General features: G+C 44.1%; 3 protein-coding genes, 1 long non-coding RNA gene and 1 pseudogene across 7 annotated transcripts in view; all 5 read right to left on the bottom strand.

Moving 5' to 3' along the window:
* LOC308465063 (peptidoglycan recognition protein 3-like) overlaps positions 1-82 on the bottom strand; it is a 36,955-nt gene extending 36,873 nt beyond the window's left edge. Inside the window, exon 1 of the mRNA XM_080984880.1 lies at positions 3-82. The gene's annotated coding sequence lies outside the window, so the exon portion shown is untranslated. The remainder of the gene's footprint in view (positions 1-2) is intronic.
* LOC308465213 overlaps positions 1-27,713 on the bottom strand; it is a 266,569-nt gene that overhangs the window by 207,200 nt on the left and 31,656 nt on the right. The window lies entirely within an intron of this gene.
* On the bottom strand, positions 4,641-8,573 carry LOC308465251 (protein S100-A12-like). Of its 2 annotated transcripts, none has more exons than XM_080984980.1 (3): positions 8,346-8,573; positions 6,447-6,610; positions 4,641-4,979 (listed from the first exon to the last, which is right to left on the bottom strand). In XM_080984980.1, exons 2-3 carry the CDS (start codon positions 6,585-6,587, stop codon positions 4,797-4,799), a joined length of 324 nt encoding a protein of 107 aa, XP_080841106.1. In that variant the 5' UTR covers positions 6,588-6,610; positions 8,346-8,573; the 3' UTR covers positions 4,641-4,796. The 2 variants fall into 2 exon arrangements, with proteins under 2 accessions (XP_080841106.1, XP_080841105.1); XM_080984979.1 differs by lacking the exon at positions 8,346-8,573 and adding an exon at positions 8,184-8,316.
* Positions 18,006-21,093, bottom strand: LOC308465087 (protein S100-A12-like; annotated as a pseudogene). The gene is made up of 3 exons (XR_013991547.1): positions 20,996-21,093; positions 18,851-19,014; positions 18,006-18,315 (listed from the first exon to the last, which is right to left on the bottom strand). The product of XR_013991547.1 is annotated as a protein S100-A12-like (transcript).
* On the bottom strand, positions 22,637-27,431 carry LOC308465760 (protein S100-A12-like). Of its 2 annotated transcripts, none has more exons than XM_080985969.1 (3): positions 27,298-27,431; positions 24,392-24,555; positions 22,637-22,940 (listed from the first exon to the last, which is right to left on the bottom strand). In XM_080985969.1, the coding sequence occupies exons 2-3, from the start codon at positions 24,530-24,532 to the stop codon at positions 22,779-22,781; spliced, it is 303 nt and encodes a 100-aa protein (XP_080842095.1). In that variant the 5' UTR covers positions 24,533-24,555; positions 27,298-27,431; the 3' UTR covers positions 22,637-22,778. The 2 variants fall into 2 exon arrangements, with proteins under 2 accessions (XP_080842095.1, XP_080842094.1); XM_080985968.1 differs by lacking the exon at positions 27,298-27,431 and adding an exon at positions 25,522-25,677.

The following is a 27,713-nucleotide window of genomic DNA, read 5'->3' on the forward strand; positions in this document are numbered from 1 at the left end:
ACCTCTTTCTTCCCAGGGAGACGGGCTGTTCTCTGCCAGCCCTTGTGTGTCCAAACCCAAAGGCAAGATATCTTGAGGAACCCGTTTTGCAAGAGGCAGGGAGGCAATCGATCGGGGGACAGGAGGGATGTTGCTGCTGGAAGTGTCTCAAGTTTCGACCAGTTTCTTAACAGGAAAGTTTAGAAAGAGCAGCCCAGCACAGAGTCGAGAGAAAAAGGCCAGGCTAGAACCATGGGTCATTTTTTCCACTATTTGACTATTGATCCAAAACCCTGAACTGTATTTTATATAATTGACTTTTTATTTGTATATTGTATTGTTGTTTACTTGCTAAGGCCAGTGGCTGATGCAAATAAAGATTCATTCATTCAAAACCAAGTGCCATTATTATTATTATTTATTATTATTATTATCGGCAGGCCAACGCTGTCTGCAAACATGACATGAAGGCTTGCAAAATCAACCCTGCCGGTTGGGAATCCCTGGCAGATAACCGCAGTCAAGTCATGTATCAATAGCAGCGACCAGAGGAGAAATGACTGCTGGGAGAAGCTCAGAGTGAAAATGCCATCGTTCATCTGCAATAGCACAACCAGATGCCTTCATGTGCCCCAGCTTCAGCGAAACATGTCTCTCCCGCATCGGTCTCTACAGCCACAGCAGGAACTGCAACCCTCCAACAGCTTGACCTCACCCCCAAAGGCACCCTCCTCCGTTGTCTCCTGAGATGACGGATGCCAGCCATCATTATTAACATTTGTTGGCCTCTCTATGCAAAAGACAAGAAATGGTTCAGTAAGACAAAATAAGGATGACATTAATTAAAAGCGAAAGACACTTAGACAAATGCTAAATGGGTCTCCATTTGCACTGTACATTAAAAAGCAGTATCATACCCCGTTATGGACTCACGGCCTCCCCCCCCAAAAAAAGAATCCTGGGAACTGTAGTTTGTCAAGGATGCTGAGAGTTTTTAGGAGGACCCCAACCAGAGTGCAATTCCCAGAGTTCCATGGGAAGATGGGTTGACTGTTAACCAGTCTGGGAATTGTAGCTGTGTAAGGGGAAACAGGTTCTCCCAACAACCTTCTGCCTGCTTGGCAAACTACGGTTCCCTAGGTTCTTTGAGGAAAGCCCTTACTGCTTAACCTGGTGTTTCCAGGCAAGCAGTCATCCATTCCCCCAAACTGATTTTGTCCCTCTTGTTTTTGCCCAGGTTGTTTTTCTTTGTCCTCTTGGGTTCGGCAAGAGAAGCTGGGCGGGTTTGTTTGTCGAACTGATTTTCATTATTGCACAAGGTTGCAGTTTTTAGACTAAGCAGTCGGCAGCTGGAAGCCCTTTCCTTGGCCCAAATATCAGCCCAAACTGGAAGCAAATGCAAAGGGAGAGATAGCAGTAAAACAGGCTTTTTCCTCAAGTGCCTTCTGAAAACACACATTCCATCAGACTACAGTAAAGAGAGATGAGAGACTTCAGTGACTGTCAGCTCAGCTAAGAGACCAGCAATTTCTGACCCCTCCTGTCCTCTAACTATTTCCCTTCAAGCTGGAAAGGTAAAGAGTCCTAGGCTCTGTGGTTTAACGTGCCACCCACGTCCCTCGTCACTAAAAGGAGTATATAACAAAAGAACAAGTACCCGAGCTTGCCTTTCCACTTGCCTTTCCACCTTCAAAGGCTGCATTTACACAGCTATAAAATACGCTCTGAAAATGCTCTGGAAAAAACTGCAGCGCCATCTGGTGTCACAGTGTTATAATGCAGTTGTCGAATTGGGTTTCGTTACCGTTACCGTTACCGTTAACGATACCGATACCGTTATCGTTACGGTTATCATTATCATCGATATCGTTATCGTTGTTATCGATATCGTTACCGTTATCGTTATCGTTACCTATATCGTTATCGATATCGTAACCATTATTGTTATTTGGCGATCACTCGTAGCCAAGTAAGATTGTCTTCCATAAACACAGTTTTAACAATGAGTCCGTAAGTGATTGTGGAAGCCAATTCTGGATCCACATGTCCTTCCTCAGTGGGGACATTAGTTTCCGGGCGGGAGTGTGTGGATTTGCCCAGCGTGGCTTCCTCTTAGCACGTTTCTCCCTTGCATCCTGAGTTCGAGTGTCTTCAAAGCCGACCCCACTTGTCAGTGTTTATACTACTTTTTTAGCTGATGGACTATATGGAACTGGCGGAAATGACTGGCAGAATCCGAGACCAGGGAGAAGAGTTGGTGGAAGAAGATTGGAAGAAATTTAAAGACTATCTACAGAAATATTGTAAAATTAATGAATGTTAGAATGATGTTGGAATGAAGCTAAGGGGTTTTTAGTAGCAATGTTACAAGGAGTATGTAAAAATGGATTGCTAACAGATGAGAATATACAGTTATTACATATTAAGACAAAGGACTAAGATAAAAACAAAGAGGGAAAGGATTTGCTGAATTAACTTACTGAACAGGAGTACAAAAAGGGGAGGTGTGAGGAGGTCAGGGAAACAAGTGAATGAAAGACAAGATATGGAAAGATTGATTTGTTTTTAATTGTTTTTACTTTTTTGTATTTTGTATTCTCTTCTTTCTTTTTTTACTCTTTTCTTTTTTTTCTTTTTCTTATTATTACTATTGTAACTTCTTTTTTTATTTTTGAAACTTTAATAAATATTTTATATATAAAATATATATATATATACTACATTTTTAAAGATTTGCCTTGAGACAGTCTTTAAACCTCTTTTGGTGCATTATGCTTTCCATTTTTAAGTTTGGAATAGAGTAGTTGCTTAATAATAATAATAATTATCAGATCCTGCCTCACGGACCAAATTTGACAGGTGGGTGGCCCCACACACCTGCCAATCAGCAGATGTTGCAAATGACCTTAGGTGATTTGGTGCTTGGAAGCCCCAAAGCGGGGACTTCATAGCATAGCCAACCGACCAGGCTCCAAAGCAGACCCTCCTTTATTCAGAGCTCGGGGGAAAAGGAGAAGTGCTTGGGAAGATGGCCACAGCTACCGCCATCTTCACTACCCCATAATGCCTCTGGGCCCTGACCCAGAGGCATTCTGGGAAAATAACAACCACAGCCCCCCAGTCATGTTTCCACCCTGTAAGATTACCCTTCCAAGATCCCAAGATCCCAAATGTGCGCTGAAGAAAAAATGAGAAGTTAATCCAAAACTCCTATATCCAGGGATAGATTTTGGAAATCTTCACGGCTTTCAAAAAACAATCTCTTCTGTGGCATCTGTCGCCTTCCTCTCCATCTTCATCCCACTACTCGGCCATTTCCCAGCCTGACCCGAAACAGGATGCACAAAGAAACCCCTCCAATCTGTGGCCTCCTGTCCTCATCATCTGCCACTTTACATCCAGCTGAATCAGTGCATGTTTCCTGCTGATGTTTGCAAACCCCGACGCTGCTCTCTTGCGTTCTCCTCCCCCCAGAGTTGGCCACGACCGGACCTGGTGGTCAGGGGTCCCATGTGCTATCTGAAACACATTGGTCGTCAGGTGTGATTTCCCCTCCCCCAAGCTTTCCTACCCCACTAGTGTTGGCTTGTGAATAACTCAGTAGGGAAGAGGAGGGTGGGGACAAAACTAGACAGGGCTCATCAAAACTTATCTTTTACCACTCTCTTTCTGGGCCTGCACTTTAAATCTCTGTGTCTGGGCGCTTCTCACCCCCACCCCGAAGCTTTCGCCAGGAAAACCCGCTCTTTAACGCTCAATTGGAACAAACAGCAATTCGGGTTTTCCTTGTATTGTCGTTTGCTCGGATTTACTGAAGCAAAAGGCAAACAAACAAACAGAAATGCTCGGACACCGAGTCTAGATGTTTGGATGAGCCCTTAGGTGGTCTCCCTATTAATACATGTGTGTCCCGTTTTTCCTTCCAAGCAGCTCAAAGCGGCCACACGTGGTTCTCCCCCTCCCTGTTATATCCTGAGAAACACGCACACACACTGCAGGTTAGGCTGAGAGAATGTGAGTTCACATCCAGAAGGCATCAGGAAGACTGGGGAGTTTAAACTTTGGGGATTTAAGCTAGAATTATTTGGTTTAGCCTGCACTTGCTGCTAGCCCCACTGGTTGCAATGGGCACCAGCCCCACGGAACTCAGCAGAGAGGAGAAGTATGGGGAAGTCTTAGAATTCGTTGGTCCCACCTGCCTTTGGCTCTTAAGCTCAAGATGACCATGCATGGTTCTTCCCCTCCTAGTTACATCCTGACAATAAGCTGGTCTCCAACCGTAATAAAATTATCTACCATCTGTCTACCATCCTGACAACCACCCATGCATGCTGGGTTTGGCTGAGAGACAGTGAAACAGCCCAATGTCACACCCAGAAAGCTATATGGCTAGGTGGACATCTGAACTCTGGTCTCCCAGGTCCTAAGATGCAACCACCGCAGCAGGGGATGCTTCTGGGTATAGGGACCCTTCCCCAGCAAACTCTATGATTCTATGAGTCATAGAGTCCCTTCCCCAGCAAACTCTATGATTCTATGAATGAACTTATAAGGTAGGTGAAAATGCAACTCTCTTGTCCTCTCCCATAGAAGAGCTTGAATACTGTGCAGAAAAGCCCATTTGACAACAGCTTGCCGAAGCTGGGAAGAAATGACACATCTGAGGATTTCGAAGTGAAATATTTATTTCTTATTTTATTGTCAAAAGTTTCCGTTCCTAGCTAGAGAATGTAGGAAGGAGGGGGTGGGTGTTAAGAAGGTTGTCATCCCACAGGCCCCTGAGCACCATCTCCCAAAGGATTTGCTGGGTTTCCTTCTCACTGTTGTTGTGGCTGCTGCTGCTGCTGCTGCTGTCCGCCATGTTGTTGGTGGAACTTTTCATGGGAGCAATGGAGGAATCTTCCAACCAGGCGGGTCCATTCCTCAAAATTCACTACGTTGTCCTTGTTTGTATCCAGCTCATTAAAGAGTTGTTCCTTCGCTTGTTTCTTACGTGGACACTGCAGGGATTGAGAGTAGAAGTTTATTGCTATCAGAAAACAAAACTGTGGCCCTCCTGGCACTATTAGACTAGAATCGTAGAATTGTAGAGTTGGAAGGGATCCTGAGGATCATCTAGTCCAACCCCCTGCAATGCAGGAATCTCAGCTAAAGCATCCAGGTGGCCCTCCAACATCTGCTTCAAAACCTCCAAGGGAGACCTCCTGAGGGCAACCGTTCCACTGTCAAACAGCTCTCACTCTCAAAAAGTTCTTCCTTCTGTTTAGTTGGAATCTCCTTTCTTGTAACTTGAAGCCATTGGTTCACGTCCTACTCTCTAGGGCAGGAGAAAACAAACTACATCCCATCCTCCCTGGCTTTTAACCAACCTTACTGAGATGGGTGGAAGTTGTATTTCAGATTAGCAGAACGAAATTAACACAGAGTAACATCGGTGGGCGTTTAACTCAGAACCAGACTCACATCCTACTTTTAGGCTTCCTTCCCATAGACGTATTTGAGAAAAGGATTCTAGGCTAGACAGGCTTTTGGCATGATCCGGAAACCAGACTCTTCTCAGAAGCATTGTTTTGAGGTGGTTGAGAGGTCCTGAACCCCGCTACCTCCTGCAACTTCCCCATATGTATCTTCCTATATAAAGCAAAATGTAGAATGTCGACATGCTCCGCATTTGGAGCAGCCACTGATAGGGGGCCACACGAACTGCAGGGTGAGGAATGGCAGGCCAGCCCAGGTGAGCTGCTTAATGGAGTGGGGAGGGGCTTACCCTGTAGGTTTAGTAAGCCTGAACTCCCCTATCTTTTGCACATTCCCTGTTGGGGGTGGAAGGAGCTGTGAGGGTTTGGCAAGATGAGTGAGCAGAGATGGAGCCGTGTGTGCACAAGTGTGTGCGCACACACAGACACGAACACAAACTTAGGGAAGGGGGAGAAATTTGATCCAATTCACATTTTAAGGCAAATCTACCAAACCAGCACTTTCCCAAGCAGTCCGCAACTCAAAACTCAGGCATCACTTGAAATCCTCAGTTCTCTGGATTTGGCAATGCGTTTCTCCAGCCAAGTAATAGGTACAAGTATATAAAAGTATATGCATTAAACTACAGTAATGTGAAAAAAAATGCATTCTAACAGGGAAGACTGCTTTGCAAAAAAAAAAAAAGGTGTGTGTTCTGCAAAAATGCATTTTAAAGTGTGTTTATTGGTAGATAGCAGGAGAATACTTTTTAAAAGCTGTATGGAGAACTGAATTTCAGACTGGGAAAGGAGGACATGAGGGGAACTGAAATGGACATATCCACTCATCCCTAAGTAAACTTTGCTTTCATCTGAACATGCTTCAAAACACTGTCTTGGGGAGACGCTGGTCCCTCACCATCTTAACATACCCTGCACCTTAATGCCAATGTTCCAGCTTGGGCTTTAAGTGCCCGGCAGTTGCCCATGCCCTTCTGCTCTCCACCTCACCTCAACGCAGTCAGGAAACTGCTCGAGGATCATCTTCTTGAACTCCTGCTTGTCGAGGGTGTCAGATTGCCCAGCATACTTGTGGAAGACGTCAATCAGCTGATCAGCCAGGACTTGCATCTGAGTCTTAGACTTGGACATTTTGAAGGTTTTCGGTTGGCAACCTAGATAGACATATGAACATAAGAAGAACCCTATCAGATTCCACCAGGAAGTCCACAGTCAGGCCATGAAGATGAGAGACCTCCTTCACTCTTAAAAACGCAAGAGGCGCCCTGCTGGGTCAGGAATAGAGTCCTACATAATTTGAATCTTATTACTTAACTTGTTCATTTAAGTTACTTAAAAGCTGCTTAATTCTCTAATGCAGACGTGCAATTTATATTTTGGGCTTGTCTTAAAATAATGAAATTTTGGGGTGTTGTAGTAAATGAAATGAAAATAAAAACACATGTGTTGAGTTGTCTCTCTCAACATCTGGAAAACACCCCTGGTGGACGCACCCTTATTTCTGAATTCACACCAAAGCTAAGTCCAGCCATTTTGTTGCCTGACGCACAAACACACACACACCCTCTCAAATTGAAAGTGTCAAGTTTCCAATATCAGCTAATCAGGTGTAGGGAATTCTTCTCCCTCCAGATGTTTTTGGAGTCCAAAAGCAAGCATGGCTGATGAGCAGGGATAATGGGAGTTCTAGTTCAGCAACCTTGGGAGAGCAGCAGGTTGCCCACACCTGAGCTAAGGTATTTGGGGTCATGAGGCAAAGCATCTCACACTCCTCTCTTCCCCCATTTGCTGCCACCAAAATTAGCTTCTACTATTCTCCTACACTTGCAAAGGATCTGCTCAAGACAAGAGAATACAGAGAATGCTAGCTTAGTAAGGAAACATAATCAGGAGAGCATAACCTCTTCGCACCAGCTGCTAGGTGTCCATCTGAATCCTTTTAGGACAGTCTTTCTGCCCTCCAGATGTTTTGGAATCCAGCTCCCTCCCATCAGCTCTGGCCAAGGGTCGTGATGTCAGGGCAGATGGGAGTTGTGGTCCAAAACAGTTAGAAGGCACCAGGTTAGAGAAAGGCTGTCATAGAGCAAGCAGAGTCAATTTGGTGAACCTCCAGATGCTGTTAAGACTCCCAATTCCAATAGTCCATGGTCAATGTTGATGAGTGTCAGAGTTCAGCAACATCTGGAGAGCACCAAAACAACTGCCTCTGCTCTAAGACAGCCTAACCCAACCAGGTGTCCTCCTGTTGTTTTGGACTTCAGCTCCCATCATCCCTGGCCATTGGCCACAGTGTTAGGTCTGATGGGAGTTGCAATGCCAAACAGCTAGCAAGAAATAGGTTGGGGAGACTTGCCTTAGAGCCAGGGTAGCTAGTATGATGCCCTCCAGATGGGCTCACCTCCCATCAGTGCCAGCCAGCATAGCCAGTGGTCAGGAATGATGGAAGATAGAGCCCATCAACGTCACCAAGTCCACCTAGGAGAAATACTCCTCTCTAACATGCTCTCTGCTATTGCTGCAGGGAGGACTATCTAGAGATGGGAAGGCCTGGGAGTTGGTGTCCAACAGCATCTGGTATCCACAGACAGAAAGAGACAGACAGACAGGCACATGTTTTTCATCCCTGCCCAAGCTGCTACCCTCAAAAAGATTTAGCACCCCACGTCCAATGCAAAAGCTAAAACCTGAAAGCAGCACAAGAAGGCCTCCCGTTCTTCTCCAGCTTACCTCGGTCGGTGATCAACGAGAGAGCTAGGATGAGCCAAGGTGTGGTGGTGAGCCCTGTGACAGCCCCTCTTCTTATACTCCTTGTCCAGATCCCTGCTCCCACCCACCCTAGTTGCAAAACCTTTGATCCTTCTCAAGCCATCTCCCTCTTGCACCACTCACCTCTTGCTTAAGATATCTGTGTTCTTCCTTCAGCTGCACACCGCTGTAGGGTTTTCCCCCCCCTGCTACGGCCAGTCAGGCTCTGTCATTTTCCAGTACCTTGTTTGCACAGCCTGTGAGGCAATCCTTTTGAAAGCTTTGTAAAACTCCGACAAATCCGGCTGTTTTTTTCCGCACAAAAAGTAGCCAGTAGACAACTCTTCCTTTCTGGAAAAATAAATAACAATATCTGATAATGGAGGAGGGTGGAATCTTGTGATGGTCCTTTGTAGGTTCTTAAGATTCTTTTAAAAAGATCAAAGGGGAACAAGAAATGGAGTCAGATCAATGGAGCAAACTCTGGGTGAAGCCTCCTTTCAGTTCGGTTTCAGTGAGGAACCAGGAATGGGTTTTGAAAGTAATACATCAGTGGAGTTTGGCCCCCCTAGAAAGTTCGCAGTGATTCACCCAGGATCCTCACCAAACTATTAGAGAGGATGCCACTCCTGTTACTTGCGGTATTTCCATGCATGGTGGGATTGCCTAAAGGTGAAAGCATTTGGGTTATCCGTTTTCACCGAAATGAATAAAACAACAAGGCGACAGATTGAACCACAGTTGTTTTCATTGAGTTTTTCTACAGAAGGCAACGTAGACTTACGCAGTAAGGAGCATGCTGGACATCTGTTACAAGCTGCAAGAAGTGTTATAGGACTTAATGTATTTTTAATCTTTGTTGGAAGCCGCCCAAAGTGGCTGGGGAAACCCAGCCAGATGGGCGGGGTACAAATAATAAATTATTATTATTATTACCGACACTTAGTTTTCCTCCACTCTTCCCGGACATGGTCCACACTTAAAAGCTCCATGTCCAAGCACCCTTTATTTTTTGCTACCAGGGCTTTCCCCACGAAAACACACTCTTCAAAGCTCAATCGGAGCAAACAGAAAACCCAAATTGAAGTTTGCTCCGATGGAACGCTAAAGAGCAGCTTTTCGGCAGAAGCTGAGGGGCAAAAACAAAACGCTCTGATGTGGAGCTTCTAAGCGCAGATCTGGGCAAATGGACAGTGTGGATAAGCCCATAGTTAGGCATTGAAAATATTTATCAGGCGCTACACTGTCAAATTGGTAACAAGCGGTATGGGACTGCGCAATGTGCTTTTAGGAAAATTAACAAACAAGATGAGGGTTATACAGAGCAGGGTTGAATAAAAATACTGAACAAAATAAAATATTGGGGTGGGCCCCAGGTAAACCCCGCCCCACATTATCAATTGCATGATGTGGCACATGCACAACATTCGAATGGTAATGCCCTTAAACCTAGGAGTTAGCTCTTACGCCGGGCCGTCTTTACCCGGGGGTGCAAGGGGTGCAGGGCCCTCAGGCACCGAATTCTGGTGGGTGCCAAATGTATATGTACTATATACCGGTCCCTCTCAATCAGCGGCAGTGAAAAGCAATGGAGCGAAAGTTCCCACCCCCATCACCCCATCACTCCGTTACTACGTAGCATCAAATATTTCCCAATGAGTCAGGAAACAAAAGCAGTTTCTTCCACTGTGTCGTCGTTACAGGCGAGCAATTTCCCCCCTGAAAAAAGGTCAACAACTTTGGCTTCCCCCCTCCCAAAAAAAGCTCAATAATAGTCAATTTGGGGGCGCTGGGCGGATCTTTGCACCCCCAGCAGCTCATATGCTAAAAGACGGCCCTGCTCCTACGGTACAGGGTCAGATTGAGAAAGATATGTTTACTGTGGTGTGGTCTGAGTTTATAGCATTTACTAATATTGAAGAGCAATATCAGCGTAGCTCAGCTGGTTAGAGCGTAGTGATGGTAACACCAAGGTTGCAGGTTAAATCCCCATATGGGACAGCTGCATTGTATTCCTGCATTGCAGGAGGTTGGGCTAGAATGGGTCCCCAGATGTTGTTGGACTACAACTCCCATCATGTCTAGCCAGCATGACCACTGGTCAGGGATGATGGGAGTTGTAGTCCAACAACATCTGGGGACCCACAGGTTGAGAACCGCTGGGCTAGATGATTCTCAGGGTCCCTTCCAACTCTACAATTCTATGAACCCCTGTTACCGCTATACAATAAGTTTTATTTGATGTAGGCACACCTTTCCTTTTCATGTGATATATTTCTAAAACAGTAAAATACATTTGAATTTTTATGTATAAATTTTGTAATTTGTTTTTAACTCATCGATCCTGGGAGAATGAATAACATGCTTACCTGCCTGGTGGATATGTTTTGGATATGCGATACACTGCAGTGGTAGGGTGTGTGTGTGATATATATATTTTTCCTACTCTTTATGGTGCTTTTCTTCAGTTTTTTATCAGCTGCCCATCTTACGTTGTGTCAGTCCGTTTCTTTCAAGTGTATATATTTGACACAGGTCAAATCTGTGTCCAGGGCAGCTGTTTACCAGCTCCATCTGGTACGCAGGCTGAGACCCTATCTGCCTGCGGACTGCCTCGCCAGAGTGGTGCATGCTCTGGTTATCTCCCGCTTGGATTACTGCAATGCACTCTACGTGGGGCTACCTTTGAAGGTGACCCGGAAACTACAACTAATCCAGAACGCGGCAGCTAGACTGGTGACTGGGAGCGGCCGCAGAGACCACATAACACCGGTCTTGAAAGACCTACATTGGCTCCCAGTACGTTTCCGAGCACAATTCAAAGTGTTGGTGCTGACCTTTAAAGCCCTAAATGGCCTTGGTCCAGTATATCTGAAGGAGCGTCTCCACCCCCATCTTTCTACCCGGACACTGAGGTCCAGCACCGAGGGCCTTCTGGCGGTTCCCTCACTGCGAGAAGCCAAGTTACAGGGAACCAGGCAGAGGGCCTTCTCGGTAGTGGCACCGTCCCTGTGGAACACCCTCCCACCAGATGTCAAAGAGAACAACAACTACCAGGCTTTTAGAAGACATCTGAAGGCAGCCCTGTTTCGGGAAGCTTTTAATGTTTGATGTATTATGGTATTTTAATATTCTTTTGGAAGCCGCCCAGAGTGGCCGGGGAAGCCCAGCCAGATGGGCGGGGTATAAATAATAAATTATTATTATTATTATTATTATTATTATTATTATTATTATAACATACTTTCCTTTCCACAGCCGCAATATTTTTTCTTTCTATGCTTCCTAGAATGTAATGAAGATAAATTAATTAAGACGCTTTGCTGCTGAGAGCATGGCTGGCCCTGGGACTTCCTGGAAGCTACACTAAGTGTTGTGCAACCTTTCATGCTGGGTAAAAAAATTTGCAACTGTGATGAAATGAGTTCAGTGGGTTATGTGCAACCAACTTACACTCTGTGGAAACCTACTGGAGTGAATAGACCTGAGTCATTCATGTCTATTCATGCCAATAGGCTTTCTCTGAGGCAAGAACAACTACTGGCTACAACGAGGGATGGGCTTATCTACCAATTCCAGTTCCTCGTTTCTCCAGTCTTCCGTTCTGTATACCGTATTTCCACACCAGCGAGTGATTTATTTGTGTGCTGAAGCCCCCATGAAAACCCATCTCCATTTCTCCTAATACACCCATTGCTCAGTGCAGTTTGACCTAACGCACATATTATAGCCGAGCATCTTTCCCAATAGGAATTGTCGAGCTGGAAGGGATGTCAAGGGTCACAGAGGTCAACACCATGCAATGCAGGAATCACAACTGAAGTATCCCTGACAGGTGACCATCCAACCCCTGCTTGCTCCATCTTCCATGAGATAGGCCTTCAAATATTTGAAGATGGCTATCACATCCCCTCTCAGTCTTCTCTTCTCCAGGCTAAAACATACCAAACTCCCTCAACCGTTCCTCATAAAACTTGGTTTCCAGGATCTTTGCTATCTTCGTCACCCTCCTCTGCACACAGTTTAGCTTGTCAACAATGCATTTTGGGGTGTTGTTTTCACTTGAGAGATTCATGCACCAGCACGACTCAGGGTTGGGTAGACATTCCTGCCTGCAAGTCATGGCCAGACATGGCCTGCCATTTACCAGCACCACATCTACATGCCCTGTGAGGCATAGGAGCAGTGCCAGATTTACGTATAAGCTAAACAAGCTATAGCTTAGGGCCCCACTCTCTTGGGGGCCCCCCCCCCAAAAAATTTTTTTTAAAGAATATTTATTCCAATTTTAAGATTACAGAAAAAGAAAAAAGTAAAAAAAAGGAAAACAAATCACATACATCCTACAAGAAAAACACACAGTACCAAGAAAAATACAAAAGACAAAAAATCACAATAAAAAAGTAACAAAAAAAAATCAAATTAAACCATTAGAACCGTTTTCCCATTTGCTTATTTCCGTGACTTCCTCTCACTTCTCTGCTTTGTATTCTAATTTGAATCGTATCTCCCGCAAATCCTTCTAACCTTCTTTTCATTTACTTATTTTAACATTCAAAAGTATTTAATTCTCCTCTATCTTTTTTTTTTTTTAACACTTCATATTTACTTATTCCATTATACTCTGTCTGCCAATACGGTCTAATATTCTTCTCCAACCTTTTCTAACATTCTTTTATATTACAATATTTCTGAAGATATGTTTTAAATTTTTTCCAATCTTCTTCCATCGACCCTTCTTCTTGATCTCGAATTCTGCCGGTCATCTCAGCCAGTTCCATATAGTCTATCACTTTTCTCTGCCATTCTTCTCGGGTAGGCAATTCTTGTGTCTTCCAGTATTTCCCAATAAGTATTCTTGCCGCTGCTGTCGCATACATAAAGAAATTCCTATCTTCCCTTCGCACCAATTGGCCGACCATGCCCAAGAGGAAAAAAAATTAAAGGGGTGGAAACTGGGTGTACATTTCCAAAGCATAAGATAAAAACCAAATAAAATAAAACCTGCATACAGCAACCCTGTTTTGTGTTGTGTAGGCTCCTATTGTCAGGTGTGCGTGCAGGAGCCAGACCCTGTGACCAATAGGACTTTGCAGGACTGGGGCCTTCCTAAGTTTGTTCTGAAGAGGCAAGGTGCAGCCGCACAGGTGAGGCCGATTGGTAACTCACAGCACCTGGTGGCAAGAGCCAGGAAGGGATATAAGGTCAGCATTTCCCTTCGGCTCTTTTCCACAGCAACACATTCACTGCCCTGCTGCGTTTGCCTCCTTGACTCCTTGCTTATTGATCCTTGGACCCTTGACTTCGTGAGTCCTTGTTTCTTGATCCTCGGACCCCTGACTTCGTGACTCCTTGCTTCCTGACCCTTGGCTTCCTGACTCCTGGCTTCTGGACTCCCGTTCCTGCTCCCACCCCGCCATCTTGCCCCCGGCCCTGACATCCCCAGCTGGGACTTTGATCGCCCGTGAACCAGACCGTGACACCTATAATGTAAGTCATGGGCCCCGCCTGCTAGCCTGCTCCCTAAAATATCACTGGTTTGCTCCTTTCTATATATAGGGTGCCTACATTCTGCATGGACTGGTTGCATGGCAACATGCGCAAATGGCTTTAGATACCTATTAGGTCCATAAATTACCATGTATCATATAATCAACACAAAAAACAGTGACAATTTGTTGACTTTTGTTGTTGACAATTACAAGGGGGGGACTGGATGTACATTTCCAAAATATAAGATAAAAAATAAAATAAAACCTACATACAGCAACAGTGTTTTGTGTTGTGTAGGTGCCTATGATGTAAGTAATAGGCCCCGTCTGCTAGCCTGCTCCCTGAAATATCACTGGTTTGCTCATTTCTATATATAAGGTGCCTACATTCTGCATGGACAACATGTGCAAATGGCTTTAGATACCTATTGGGTCCGTAAATTACCATATAGCATATATTCAACACAAAAAAGAGTGACAATTTGTTGCTGGCAAAGGACAGCTGGACATATGAAGGGCCCCATTACCTTCAGTAGCCTAGGGCCTCATCAAACCTAAATCTGGCCCTGGGAAGAAGGAGCCAACTCCTAAGGGCTGAGGTCCCTTTGCCTCCCCAATAAAATATGTGAGGGAGCCAGCATGCACCCCAAGTTGATGGGCATTTCCTTTCAAATGGTCTGCATGTGCTGTGTCATGTGATCGATTTTGCAGGGCTGGGCTTACCTGGGCCCAACATTTTTTTAATTCAAGTTGGCACTGTGAGGCACTCCTTATAGGTCTGCTTTCTGTGAGGTCTAGAACTAGTGTTTCTTTCCTTAAAAAAATATTTAGGGATACTCTCATTTTCCTACCCATATTGAAATACTGCCCCTCAATGAGGCCAAACTTAGATTCACAAAATGTTTAGAGATATGCGTCTCCCCAGGAAAAAGCACTGTCTAGAACTGTGGTGAATATCCTCAGTTCTGCACCCATTTCGGCTGGTTTCTTACCCCTAGACATCATTACATTTATTAAAATGGGAATAAAAGGTGCCTTTCTATATTTGTCCTGGCCTTCAGAGGGAAGCCACACTGGAATATCGCTACTCCCTGTTCCCTATCTTGAGCCTATAGCCTTATATCTCTTGTTACAAAAAGAAAATCTTGACTTGGCCCAACTTTCTCTATCCCCAGCCCATAGATGAAACGAATGTTATTTTTCACCTGGATACTTTTAGCACACTCAAATGGGAGCCAAACACATTCTTGTACAACTTGGGTTTCGATAACAAGTCTGCACAACTGATACGCTTTATTAAAAGCAGCAAATGTTTGCATCTGATGTAGTTTTCTTAAGATGTTTCTAACCTTATTTTACTTTGGAGATAGTAGGCTTTGTTTAATCAAAGTTGTTGCACAAGTTGCAAGGTATGTATTGGGGGCATATGTTTTATCAAATCCTCACATAAAGCTGGATCTTTTGTGGCATGCGGTCTTGTTTTTCTTTGATAATTGAGAAAGGTAAGAAAAAATTAAATCCTTCAAAGAAAAAAATTGAGTGTAATTATTGCTTCCTTTGAGCACAGCACCTTTTGCTTGTTGTTCAGTTCTAGCCTTGCTGATTTGGGTAATTGAGATTTAATTAGGGTTTCTCAGCTTATCTAATATTTTGCCATTATGTCAATATTTTATGAGGATCGTATGCTATTAACTTCATGGTTATTTTCTTTTGGGGGGGGGTAATAATTTTTATTAGTTTTCCATCTTAAAAATCCAATATTAGCCTTATCAATACGAATTCAAATACCAATCAATCAAATAGCCAATTACATAATTTAGGTGGGCCCCCATGCGCTAGATTTCAAGGTTGAATAATTCCCTTTAATTCTGCTTTCAAACTATTATTCAATCCAATTACAGTCCAATCTTAATAGTAATCCCTTATGCAACAGCTACAATATTTTTAACTTCAATTCATGTTGACGCATTTAATTTGTGATTCGCAAGTTCTTCTTCCTGTGTGCGGCGTTGATTTTAACCATATTGTTATGTCTAACTCGGTTATTATGAGCAAAGGAAATGTATTTGCTGGGTTTCTGAAGAATCATTGAACGTGTTTTCTGTGCGCTGATAAGAAGGGGGACTCAAGATATTGAAGGTCACACACAAAGAGCTTCACAGCAGACCAGGAGCTTGAAACCTCTGCTCTCAGCAGGAGTCTACTTGTGTTCTTACTATCAACCAGCCCTGGGCTTTGTCCTGCCTGTCAGCTGCCTCCTCTCTAGGTGTCAGTGTTGCCCTTGGGGATGTCGGTAAGGAGAACGATGATGGAGACAAAACTAGAATTCATTGGTTCTGCCAGTTCTTGGATCTGGTTCCAGCTGCTCAGAAATGGAGGGAGGGAGCAGTTACCAACATAGGAAGAACGGCAGACGAAATTATATAATAATTAATTATTTATACCTCGCCCATCAGGCTGAGTTTCCCCAGCCACTCTGGGCAGCTCCCAATCGAGTGTTAAAAACAATACAGCATTAAATATTAAAAACGTCCCTAAACAGGGCTGCCTTCAGATGTCTTTGAAAGATAAGATAGCTGCTTATTTCCTTCACATCTGATAGGAGGGCATTCCACAGGGTGGGTGCCACTACCAAGAAGGCCCTCTGTCTGGTTCCCTGTAACCTCACTTCTCGCAATGAGGGAACCGCCAGAAGGCCCTCGGTGCTGGATCTCAGTGTCCGGGCAGAACGATGGAGGTGGAAATTGATGGATTATGCAGAAATGGGAAGTTTAACTAACAGAACAGGAAGGGGGGGAAGCATTTAAGGAAGAGTAGAAAAGGTTTGTAGAATATTTGAAGGATAACTGTAAACAAGTTAAAATGTTAGAAGAACTAGCAGTATATAATTAAGTTGTGACATAATGAGAAAGAATTAACATGGAATGACTAGAACAGGGGTCAGCAAACTTTTTCAGCAGGGGGTCGGTCCACTGTCCCTCAGACCTTGTGGAGGGCCGGACTATATTTTGAAGGGGGAAAATGAACAAATTCCTATGCCCCACAAATAACCCAGAGATGCATTTTAAATAAAAGCGCACATTCTACTCATGTAAAAACATGCTGATTTCTGGACCGTCCGCGGGCCGGATTTAGAAGGCAATTGGGCCGAATCCGGCCCCCAGGCCTTAGTTTGCGTACCTGTGGATTAGAATATGCAGCAGCAGAGGATAACCAGAATGGACTATGGAAGGGGGAAAGGGAAGTCGATGGTTTATTGGTTTCTGTTTGTGAATGTAAAGGTGAAAACTTGTAAAAGTGAAGATTGCAAATAAAATTTATTTTAAAAGAATCTGGTTCCACCTGCTGCTGGTCTCCCAGTTTTTACCTCCTAAGTAGCTCCAGGTGACTATAGTGGCTTCTCCTGCTCCCTGTTATATCCTCATAACCCACCCACCCACCCCCCGCGCGCACGCACGCGCGCATGCTAGGTTCGGCTGAGAGACAGTGAGTGCCCCAAGGTCACACCCACAAAGATTCATAGCTGAGTGGAGATTTGAAGCCTGGACTCTCAGGCAGTGGCATAACATGGGTTACCAGCACACAGGGCCATGCAGAGTGGGAGAGAGGGAGGGAGAGAGAAATGGAATACGCATATGCAGTCAGCTGCCTAACAGTGTCCATGTCAACCAAGAGACTGCAGCCATAGAGGTAAGTAAGGAAAGAGTCGTTCCATTGTCTGGAAAGGTCCCTTCTTGGTTTGCATGGAGAAGCCGTTTTCAATGGAGCCCAGGAATGAAAGCGCACAGCTGTACTGAGGCAGAACTGGGTGTTAATTTTATGCCCCCTAACAATTTTGCTCCTGGGGCGACTGGCCCTGTGCTCCCCACCCCCAAATACTGCACCACTGCTCTTGGTTCCAACACTCCAACAATCACACGAAGCGTTGCTTCTAGGTATAGTAGGGTTGCCATATTCCAGAAAAAGTTTGTTGGGGGTTTTGGGGGGGGGTTAAACTTTATTTAGTTTTGCAAGATCTCAAAAATAAAAGGAAGTTTCTGAGCTATTTTAAATTAAATTCGCCCAAATCGACATGGGTTGCCATACACTCTGACATTTCAGTGGTTTCTTCCCGGACACTGTTTCTGGCGTCCGAATCCCGACTATTTCTGTGAAATTAAAATACTCAACCTAGATGGGAATAAACTTCTAAGATGGAAGGAGGTGTGTGAAGAAGCTAATCTTCCATAGTCACCCAGGAAAGAGTTTGAATATAGAAAAGCCAGTAAGACTGCAGTTTGTCAGACTGAGGTTGCAATAAGACACCAAATGATTTCCAAGTTAAATGTTTATTTCTTATTTTGTTGCCAAAGCATTACATTCCAAGCTAGTGAATGCAGATAGGGGTTTGTGAATATTAGGAAGGTTAGTATCCAACACGCCCCTGACGTCTCCTGAAGGATTTGCTGGACCTATTTTTTCTGGTGGCCAAGGGGACGCCCTTCTTACTTATGGAGTTTCTCATGAGTTTCAGCGATGAATTTTGCAAGCAGGCGTCCCACTTCAGCAAAACTCAGTTTGCCGTCCTTGTTTATGTCTGCCTCCACGAAGAGCTGGTCTCTCTTTTGTTGCTTCAAGGGAGACTGCAGTGTTGGGGGTGGAGAAATGGAGGAGAGAAGACTTCAGATGTGTTTGTTGCATTTCCCCAGGCACAAGTAATACGTATAAAAATTCATATGCTACAGTAAAGTGTACTCTACACACACACACACACACACACACACACACACACACCCCATATATCTACACAATAATAACATACAAAAATGCAGCGTATTAGGGAAAGGTGCTTTGCAAAAATGTGTATATTGGGCAAAAATGCATACAAAAATATCTTTAATAGGAAAGAATTACAGTAAACATTTTTTTAAAAAATGCAGCGCAAATGGGGAGAACGGGATTTAAGACTGAAAAGTGACTGAAACAGACATATCTGCCCATCCCTAGATATGCTTTGTTTTCAGAGTAGCTGAGCAACCTTCAAAGCAGAGACCTGGTGAGATTTCAGCCCCTCCCCCTCTTAACGTGGCCAAAGGAGCCCTGCACATTGGTGCCAATGGGTGTCCCAGGGCCTTGAGTGGCCAGAATTTGCCCCTGCCTCTTCTTATCTCCCCTCACCTCATCAGTGTCAGGAAACTGCTCGTCCAGCATCTTCTTAAATGCCTGCTTGTCAAGGCTGTCAGAATTCCCAGAGTACGTGTGGTAGAGTTCTATGTATTGTTCAACAAGTTGTTGCAACTGACTCTTGGGCTTGGACATTCTGAAGGGCTTCTGGTAGCAACCTGGGAATTCATAGGAACACATGAGCGGCTCTGCCTGGATTATTTGTTGGATAGCTCAGTTGGTTAGAGCGTAGTGCTGATAACAGCAAGGCTGCTGGTTTTATACCCAGATGGGGCAGCTGCATATTCCTGCACTGCTGGGAGTTGAGACTAGATGATCCTCAGGGTCCCTTCCAAATCTTTGATTTTATAATTCTTCAGGATTAAGAATAGAGTGTCCATGTGCCCTACTTAGCACAGGACAGCTCTCCATTTGAATTCTGTTTTTTATTTAGTTCATTTAAGTGTTGTTCAGACGGCTTACCTGTAGAACTACTTACATATTCATTGATTGCATTATCTACTTACCCAAGTTTCTACTGCAAACATGCAACATGTATTGGGGACTATCTTAAAAGAATGTAATTTTGCCATCATGCAATAAGGGAAATGGAAATAACCCCAGGATGTGCACTCCTGACAAACCTGTCTGTTATTTTCGTTTTTTACTTTGTTAAAGATCCAGCCTTAAATTGCGATACACAAGGAGTTTTTTGTGCCAGAACTCAGGAAAAGTCAGGTGGGCGCCACTGCCATAATAAGAGAACAAGTGAGGCATTCACGGTGAGTTCCAGCACTTCTTTTTGTAGAAAAGGATAATACATGTTTTCTGCCTAACTATCTGTCAAAACTCGAAAAACTCAAAAATATAAAGATAAATATCTCAAGTAGATAAGCAAAATCTGGAGACCTAGTAAACATGGTGAAATTGACTAATACAGCCAGGGGCAAAGAGAGTGGACAGCCTTGGAATTGTTTTCTTCAGAAATGGAGAGTTTTCATAATGCGTTGGTGCAACAGAGTGCAAGGAGATGGTTGTTGTTAAATGTAAATCTATAGATGCTGCCAGGGATACTCTTAAATATCTTGGTCTGGACACCTCCAAGTTATTCTGTTAGCAGAAGAATCTCAGCTTACATAACAGAACTTTACCTTATCTCCCTAGGCTCCCCACCCTACATCTGCTCCAGAGGGTTGGGGGAACTCCCAGAACAGATTTGGTGGAGGGGAGAGGAAAGCTCCACGCGTGTGCCAACACGGCGCTGCAGGTTGCAGACATGCCTCCATCATGGATTATGTCCGCAATCGGAGGTTCCACTGTACTCACAAAGTACTGAGATTGTCATTATTCTCCACCTTTTCCCATAAGGTCCCAAGACAGGTTTCAACCTTAAAGCACTATATTAAAACCCATTTAAAGCAACTTACAAGTGTCAAAAGCCAGCATAAAGTGGTGCATCTACACTGGAAGCTGTATAATGAAGGTGCTGGATGTGCCAATGGATTCAAGTTAAAGAAAGGAGATTCCGACTAAACAGGAATAACTTTCTGACAGTAAGAGCTGTTTGACAGTGGAATGGACTCCTTCAGGAAGTTGTAGACTCTCCTTCCTTGGAGGTTTCTAAGCAGAGGTTGGATGGTCATCTACAATGGATGCTTTAGCTGTGATTCCTGAATTGCAAGGAATTAGACGAGATGAACCTTTGGGTCCCTTCCAACTCTAATATTCTACGATGAACCTCTTTGTGGAAGGAGATTCACAACTAAGGGGCTGCCACAGAGAAGGTCTTCTCCAGGCCACCATCACCAACCGAACTCCAGAGAGTGATGGACCTACAAAGACCATATCACTTGAGAGGTTCTGCAGGGAACGAGTGAGACATTTAGGGCTTTAAATACCTATGTGAGCACCTTGAATTGTATTAGAGCTACTGCAATGACGGGGAACCTACAGTCCACCAGATGTTGCCGGACTTTGTCATCCTTGTCCATTGACAACGCTGACTAGGGCTGGTGGGAGTTGGAGTCCAGAACATCTGGATTCTTGCCTACAGGTTTTTCATCCCTGCCCTAGCTGATAATCTCAAGAAGATTTATCACCCTGTGTCCAATGTATAACCCAACAAGAACCCAAGAAAGCTTCCCATAGTCTTCAGCTTACCTTGGTTGGTGATAAACAAGAGAGTATGAATGCTCCAAAGTTGGATGAAGAGCCCTAAATCGCTCCCACCTCTTATACCCCATCTAGATTTCTGCTCCCACCCCCCACTTACGAAATCTTTGCTCTTTCTCAAATGACACTCCCATGTTGAACCAATTAACCCTGAGCACATGGTGCTCAAGGTATCTGATGGAGATCTTCCTTCAGCAAGGCACCCCTGGGGGTTGGGTTTCCCTCCCTACAGCTTGTGGCCAATCACTGTTCATCATTTAGGAACAACAGGTTTACACCCATGGTGCGGCATCACTTTTCATTGCTTTCTTAGAACTCATTAATCACATTGTGGTTAAACCGTTTTGTAGATATAGGTGGGGCCCGAAGTTTCTGAAAACGGCATGCATTCTTGCACAATATGGAACGCTGGGTGCATTCTTTTCTGCAATGGTTGGAATGATTTCCATGGGTCATATGCAGCCAACTTATACCCAGAGGAGACCCTGCTAAAACACACAGACTGACGTGAACAATGTGTATTACAATGGGTTTACTCTGAGTAGGACTACCATTGGCTACAAGTAGCAATCGATGGATCTATGTAGAACACAGTGTCCTCCTGCTCCTGCCTTCTTCTTCATCCTTCATTAATTTTATCCATCCTCTGGTTGCCTTCCCTGTCCCATCCTCCTTTCTCTTTCCCTCCCCTTCCCTTCTTTTCTCCCTCCCTTTCCTCAGCTCTTTTCCTTTATTCCATACACCCACTTCTCCTTCCATCCATTACCATGATTGTCCCCTTACTCCATCCTTCCTTTTTATATTTAACCTACTCCTTTTCTCCCTACATCCTTCTCCGCTTTCCACCCTTCTCCTTCATCTTTCACTTTCCTCCTTTCTTCCCTCCCTCTTCCCTTTTCCTCTCCTTTGCGTTCACGCTCTTCCTCTCCTCCTCCAACCGGTGACCCTGCAGTAGTGCTTTTTCCTCCCCCATATTTAAGTATATTGAGAGGATTTTAAATTTCTTCCCGAGAGGGAGACCCACACACATACGTCCCTGTGTGTGTTTGTATGCTTCCCTTTGTTTTTGTCTTCCTCTTTTTATTTGGTGAGAGATTCTATTTTCTTCAAGCATCAGGTGGGGGCGGGGTTAATCTCATCCGCTGGCTGTTTTACAAAGAATCAACTTGCTTCTACATTTCTAAGTGAGCAACTGCAAGGAAGGGGAATGCGGCTGAAGCAAAGCCTTTCAAAGCTAGCTTTTCAGTGCCCGTTCCCTTTGGCCTCATCCAGTTTCTGAGCATCACTTGGCTTAATATTTGATTTTAGGTATTTCCTGAAAGGCCTCTGATCCCATAAAAACATTGCATACCCTCCAACATTCCTCAAATGCTGATGTCCCTATTATCATCTAAGAATGTTGCAGGGACTCAGCAGAGCGTTCTACAAGGGCAACATACTTGGCAGAGTTGTGAGTCAAGTAGGAATGGAGTCGCACTGAGGGGTTGTTGTAAAAAGCAGAAGTCGCAGAGATGAATACAGCATGGAAGCCAGAACCAGAAAACTAACACAACCTTCCCCCGCTGCACTCAAAACCTGTTTCAAACTGCCTTGTCACCCCAAAAAGTAAGACATCCTAGACTTTCCAAGTTAAATGATTATTTCTTATTTTATTGCCAAAACATTACATTTCAAGCCAGGGGATATGGGCAGGGGGTCTTTGTTTGTTTGGAAGGTTGGTATCCAACATGCCCCTGACCACAGTCCCCTGGAGGACCTGCTGGGTCTCTTCTCAGTGGTGGTGGTGATGTCCCTCATGCTGGTGGAACTTAACGTGGGCGCAAGAGAGGAATGACCCAACCAGACGGGTCCATTCTTCAAAACTCAATTCGTTATCTTTGTTTGTATCCAGGTCTTTGAAGAGCTTGTCTTTCCCTTGCTGATTTTGTGGGTACTGTAGGGAGGAGAAGGAATGGAGGAACAAAAGGTTTCAGGTTGAAATTTGTTGATATGCATCTAAGACATCAGACCATCGCGAAACAAAGGTTTGCCATAGATGGGGAGAACCTCCTGGCATCATCAAGACTACACATCCCATCCTCACCCCTGGTCATTGGCCATACTTGCCGGGGCTGATGGGAGTTGTAGTTCAGCCACAACCGGAGGACTGAAAATTTCCCCACTACCAGTTTAACAGAATGGTATTATTGCAAAGTAACATCAGCAGAAGCTGAACGCAGACCCAAATGAACAGCAACATAAAGGAGTTCAAAATGCAGAATATTTTAAAAGGAGAAGAAAACTTTCTCTTTTAGTACTCAGGTCATTTAAAGGGGGGTATATTCTTCTTTTAGTGCTCAGCTTCTTCTTGTAAGCTTCCCAGAGACATCTGGTTGGGCCCTGTGAGAGCCAGATGCTAGACTAATTGGGCTTTAGGTCTCATGGAGCATTGCTTTTCTCAGAGACTTTATCTGAGGATGAAGAAGAAGAAGAGGAGTTTGGATTTGATATCCCGCCTTTCACTCCCTTTAAGGAGTCTCAAGGCGGCTAACAGTCTCATTTCCCTTCCTCCCCCACAACAAACACTCTGTGAGGTGAGTGGGGCTGAGAGACTGCAGAGAAGTGTGACTAGCCCAAGGTCACCCAGCAGCTGCATGTGGAGGAGCGGAGACGCGAACCCGGTTCCCCAGATTACAAGGCTACTGCTCTTAACCACTATACCACACTGGCTCTCAGGAATGTCTGAGAAGCCTGAGCCCCCAAATCTCCTGAGATGTATATCTATATATCTATATCTATCTACAGGGGAGAAATCCAATCCAGTTCACATTTGAATCTCACCCTGCCAAATTCACCTTTCTTCAGATTCTGGAATGTACTTATCCAGCTAAGTGTTAAGAAATGCATGTACTATATACATTGCGTTCATTCAATTTGTTTTTATTATTGCTTGTTAGCCGCCCTGAGCCCGGCCTTGGCTGGGGAGGGCAGGGTATAAATAAATATTATTATTATTATTATTACTACTACTACTACTCACTCTTTTTTTTACTATGGCAAAGTGTGTTTAAAATAGATTAGTAAAAATAGCATACCAAACAAAATCATTATAAGGGGAAATTGCTTTGCCAAAAGAGGATTTATTTTTTTTAATACATGTTCAAAATGTGGAGAACTGGATTTAAGAGAAAACGAGAAAATGATACCCACTGAAATGGACGTATCCATCCATCCCTAAATATACTTCGCTAACAGGGTAGCCTGGCTCACTTCCAAGTGCTGCCTTGCTGAGGTGCCGATCACTATCTTAACATGCCCAGAGGCATGCTGCACATTGATGCCAATGTGTCACCTCTGACTTCAAGTGCCCAACAATTGCCCACGCCCATCTTATCTCCACCTCACCTCAACGCAGTCAGGAAACTGCTCGTTGATCATCTTCTTGAACTCCTTCTTGTCGATGGTGTCAGATTTCCCAGAATACTTATGGAAGAGGTCAATCAGCCCATCGGCCAGAACTTGCATCTGAGTCTTGGACTTGGACATTTTGAAGGTTTTCTGTTGGTAACCTAAATAGACATAAGAAGAGCATAAGAATAAATGCAAAAAAAGTCCATTAAATGTCTCCTTTAATATCAATTTAATATTTAATAACTATCTGCCATGACTGGGAAAATAGAATGACTCCAACCACTGAAGACTGGATAAACAAAGTCTGGAGACAAGGAAGGAAGGAAGGAAGGAAGGAAGGAAGGAAGGAAGGAAAGAAGGAAGGAAACATTGACTAATACAGTTGGATGCAGAGTGGAGAGACAGCCTTGAGAAATTAAGGAGTTTTCATGATGCACTGGTGCAACAAGATTCAAGAGAATGTAAAACCATAGGCACTGCTAAGTCTAGTCTGAAATATATTGCTCCAGATCCAAAAAAGTTTCAGTTAGTGCAAGGATTTCCACTTGAATGATGGAACTTAATCTCCCTGTGCTCTTCCTGTGCTCTCCTCGGACCTCCTCTGTAGGGCTGGTAGAACATCCACAACAGGTTTGGTGGGGGTGACAAGTAGAGGAGAGGAGCTCCATTACACTAGTGGAAATCCTTGCACTAATTGAACAACTTCATTAGAGACAATCCCAGATAGATGGGCTCTCTAGTCTGGTGCAGAAAGTACTCGGCTAGATGGACCTGTGACTTGGGACTCCAACTTGTATCAGCCCAAGCCACCATGGTTGATGGTCAGGGGCAGAGCTGTAGCTAAAGGGGGGCTAGCCAGGTTTTTTGCCCTGGATGAAGCCTCCAGAGGGGTGCCACTGAGGCTTCCAGTCTCTGTGTCTGTGCGCGCACGCCAAACTGAGTCTCTGACCCAGGTGAAATAAAGATGAGTTTCACCCCTGGTCAAAGATGATGAATGGGAGACCATGCAGGTGTTCCTGTAGCATCAGCAAATACCCTGAAAAACAAGTAGCATCCTATCTCCAACACAAAGGCTGAAACCTACAAAATCAGACAAGGAAACCTCCCCGTTGTCTTCAACTTACCTCAGACGGTGATTAATGAGAATAACGAGAGAGCTAAGATGAGCCAAGGTGTGGTGAACAGTCCTATGAAGAACCCACCTTTTATACTCTATCAAGTAATTTGCTACCACCCCTAGTTGTGAAATCTTTGATCCCTCAAACCAGTCACCTCTTGCTCAAGATATATGATGAAGTTCTTCCTTCAGCAACACACCTGGGGGGCCTTCCCTCCCCCTCCCCAACAAACTTGTGACCATTCGACACCAAGTTTGCACATAATATGAAGAAATACTTTGTATTCTTTACTTAGAGCCTCATAAAAATAATATGGAACCTGTTTTTGAGTATACGGGAAGGGCATGGAGTTTCCTGGAAGTAACCTAGATTATGGTGAAATATTGATGCCGGGGGCATTTTTTTTGCAGCAATAGTGGAATGAGGCCAGTGGGTTATCTGCAACTAATTTAGAGCAACATCTAGAGAGCCACAGGTTCACCACCTAACAGAATGCCTTTGTCAAAGGCAATCCTGGATAGATAGATAGATAGATAGATAGATAGATAGATAGATAGATATAGATAGATAGAGATAGATTCTCATTTTAGACAAAAGAAAGAAACAGTTCATGTCTAGTTTAAATATTTGGTTTAAAAACACACACAAGTGAATGCCTTCTTTTTTTCCCTTTTTTTTTGAAAATAATATTTATTACTTTTCCAACAATTTAAACACTACCCAAAAAAAAATGAACAATACAATACAAAAACACTACATAACACTAACACATTAAACTAACAAAACAAAACAAAAACAGTTTAAAACACATCAAACATTTTCAATATCTTATCTTTCATTCACTTATTTCAATGACTTCCTCACACCTCCCTTTTTGTATTCCACTTCTGTTAATTGTTTCAGCAATTTCTTTCCATCTTCCTCTGCTTTCTATCCTTTAGTTATCTTAACAGATTCTAAATAGTGAGTGCCTTCAAGTGGTTTGTCCAGACTTAGGACCCGGACAGGTCATTTGAGGAGATAGGCAGGTCACCTGGCGAGAGTCTTTCCCCTCTACAGTAAGACACATTGTATGTTAAGATCCCAAATTCCTACGCCCTTGTTTAGTTATTATTTAAGCCACTTTTTCTAAGCCACTTAATATTCTAACCCACCTCTGATCCTAGACATTCTTGCCCAACTGAGTGTCCTCCAGATGTCTGGATCTACAATTCCCATCAGCCCTGGCTATCGGCCACAATGTTGGGGCTGATGTGAGCTACAGTGCAAAACAACTGGAGAGCACAAGCTTAGGATACACTGTCTTAGAGCAGGGAGCGCCAACATTATGGCCCTCCAGGTGCTGTTAAGACTCCCTCACCTCCAGGTAGCATGGTCAATAATTAGGGATGAAGGGAGCTGTAGACCAGCAACATCTGGCTCCCCGTCCATGTCCTAGACACATGCCCCACCAATCAAGGATCACATATTAAAGGCACTTACAGAAATTTAAAGGCCGAGGTCCTCCAGATGTTGCTGAACTCCGTCTCCCATCAACCCCAGCCAGCCTGGCCAGTGGTCAAGGTGATGGGCATTGAGAGTCCAACAACATCAAGAAAGCACCACATTGGCCACCTCTCGGATGAGATCTCTCCCCTGGTTTTTATTGTTGCAGGGGAGACCATGCAGGTGTTCCTGTAGCATCAGCAGATACCCTGAAAAACAAGTAGCATCCTATCTCTAACACAAAGGCTGAAACCTACAAAATCAGACAAGGAAACCTCCTCGTTGTCTTCAACTTACCTCAGACGGTGATTGATGAGAGAGCTAAGATGAGCCAAGGTGTGGTGAAGAGTCCTATGAAGCACCCACCTTTTATACTCTATCCAGTATTTTGCTACCACCCCTAGTTGTGAAATCTTTGTTGCTTTACACATTAATCCCTCAAACCAGTCACCTCTTGCTCAAGATATATGGTGAAGTTCTTCCTTCAGCAACACACTTGGGGGCCTTCTCTCCCCTTCCCCAACAAACTTGTGACCAGTCACAGTCCATCATTTGCCAACACCAAGTTTGCACATAGTATGAGGAAATCCTTTGTATTATTTACTTAGAGACTCATAAAAATAATATGGAACCTGTTTTTGAGAATATGGGAAGGGCATAGAGTTTCCTGGGAGTGATCTAGATTATGGTGAAATATTGATGCTGGTGGTATT

This window comes from Podarcis pityusensis (assembly GCF_964106645.2).
Source record: "Podarcis pityusensis genome assembly, chromosome: 16".
NCBI classification, from domain to species: Eukaryota; Metazoa; Chordata; class Lepidosauria; order Squamata; family Lacertidae; genus Podarcis; species Podarcis pityusensis.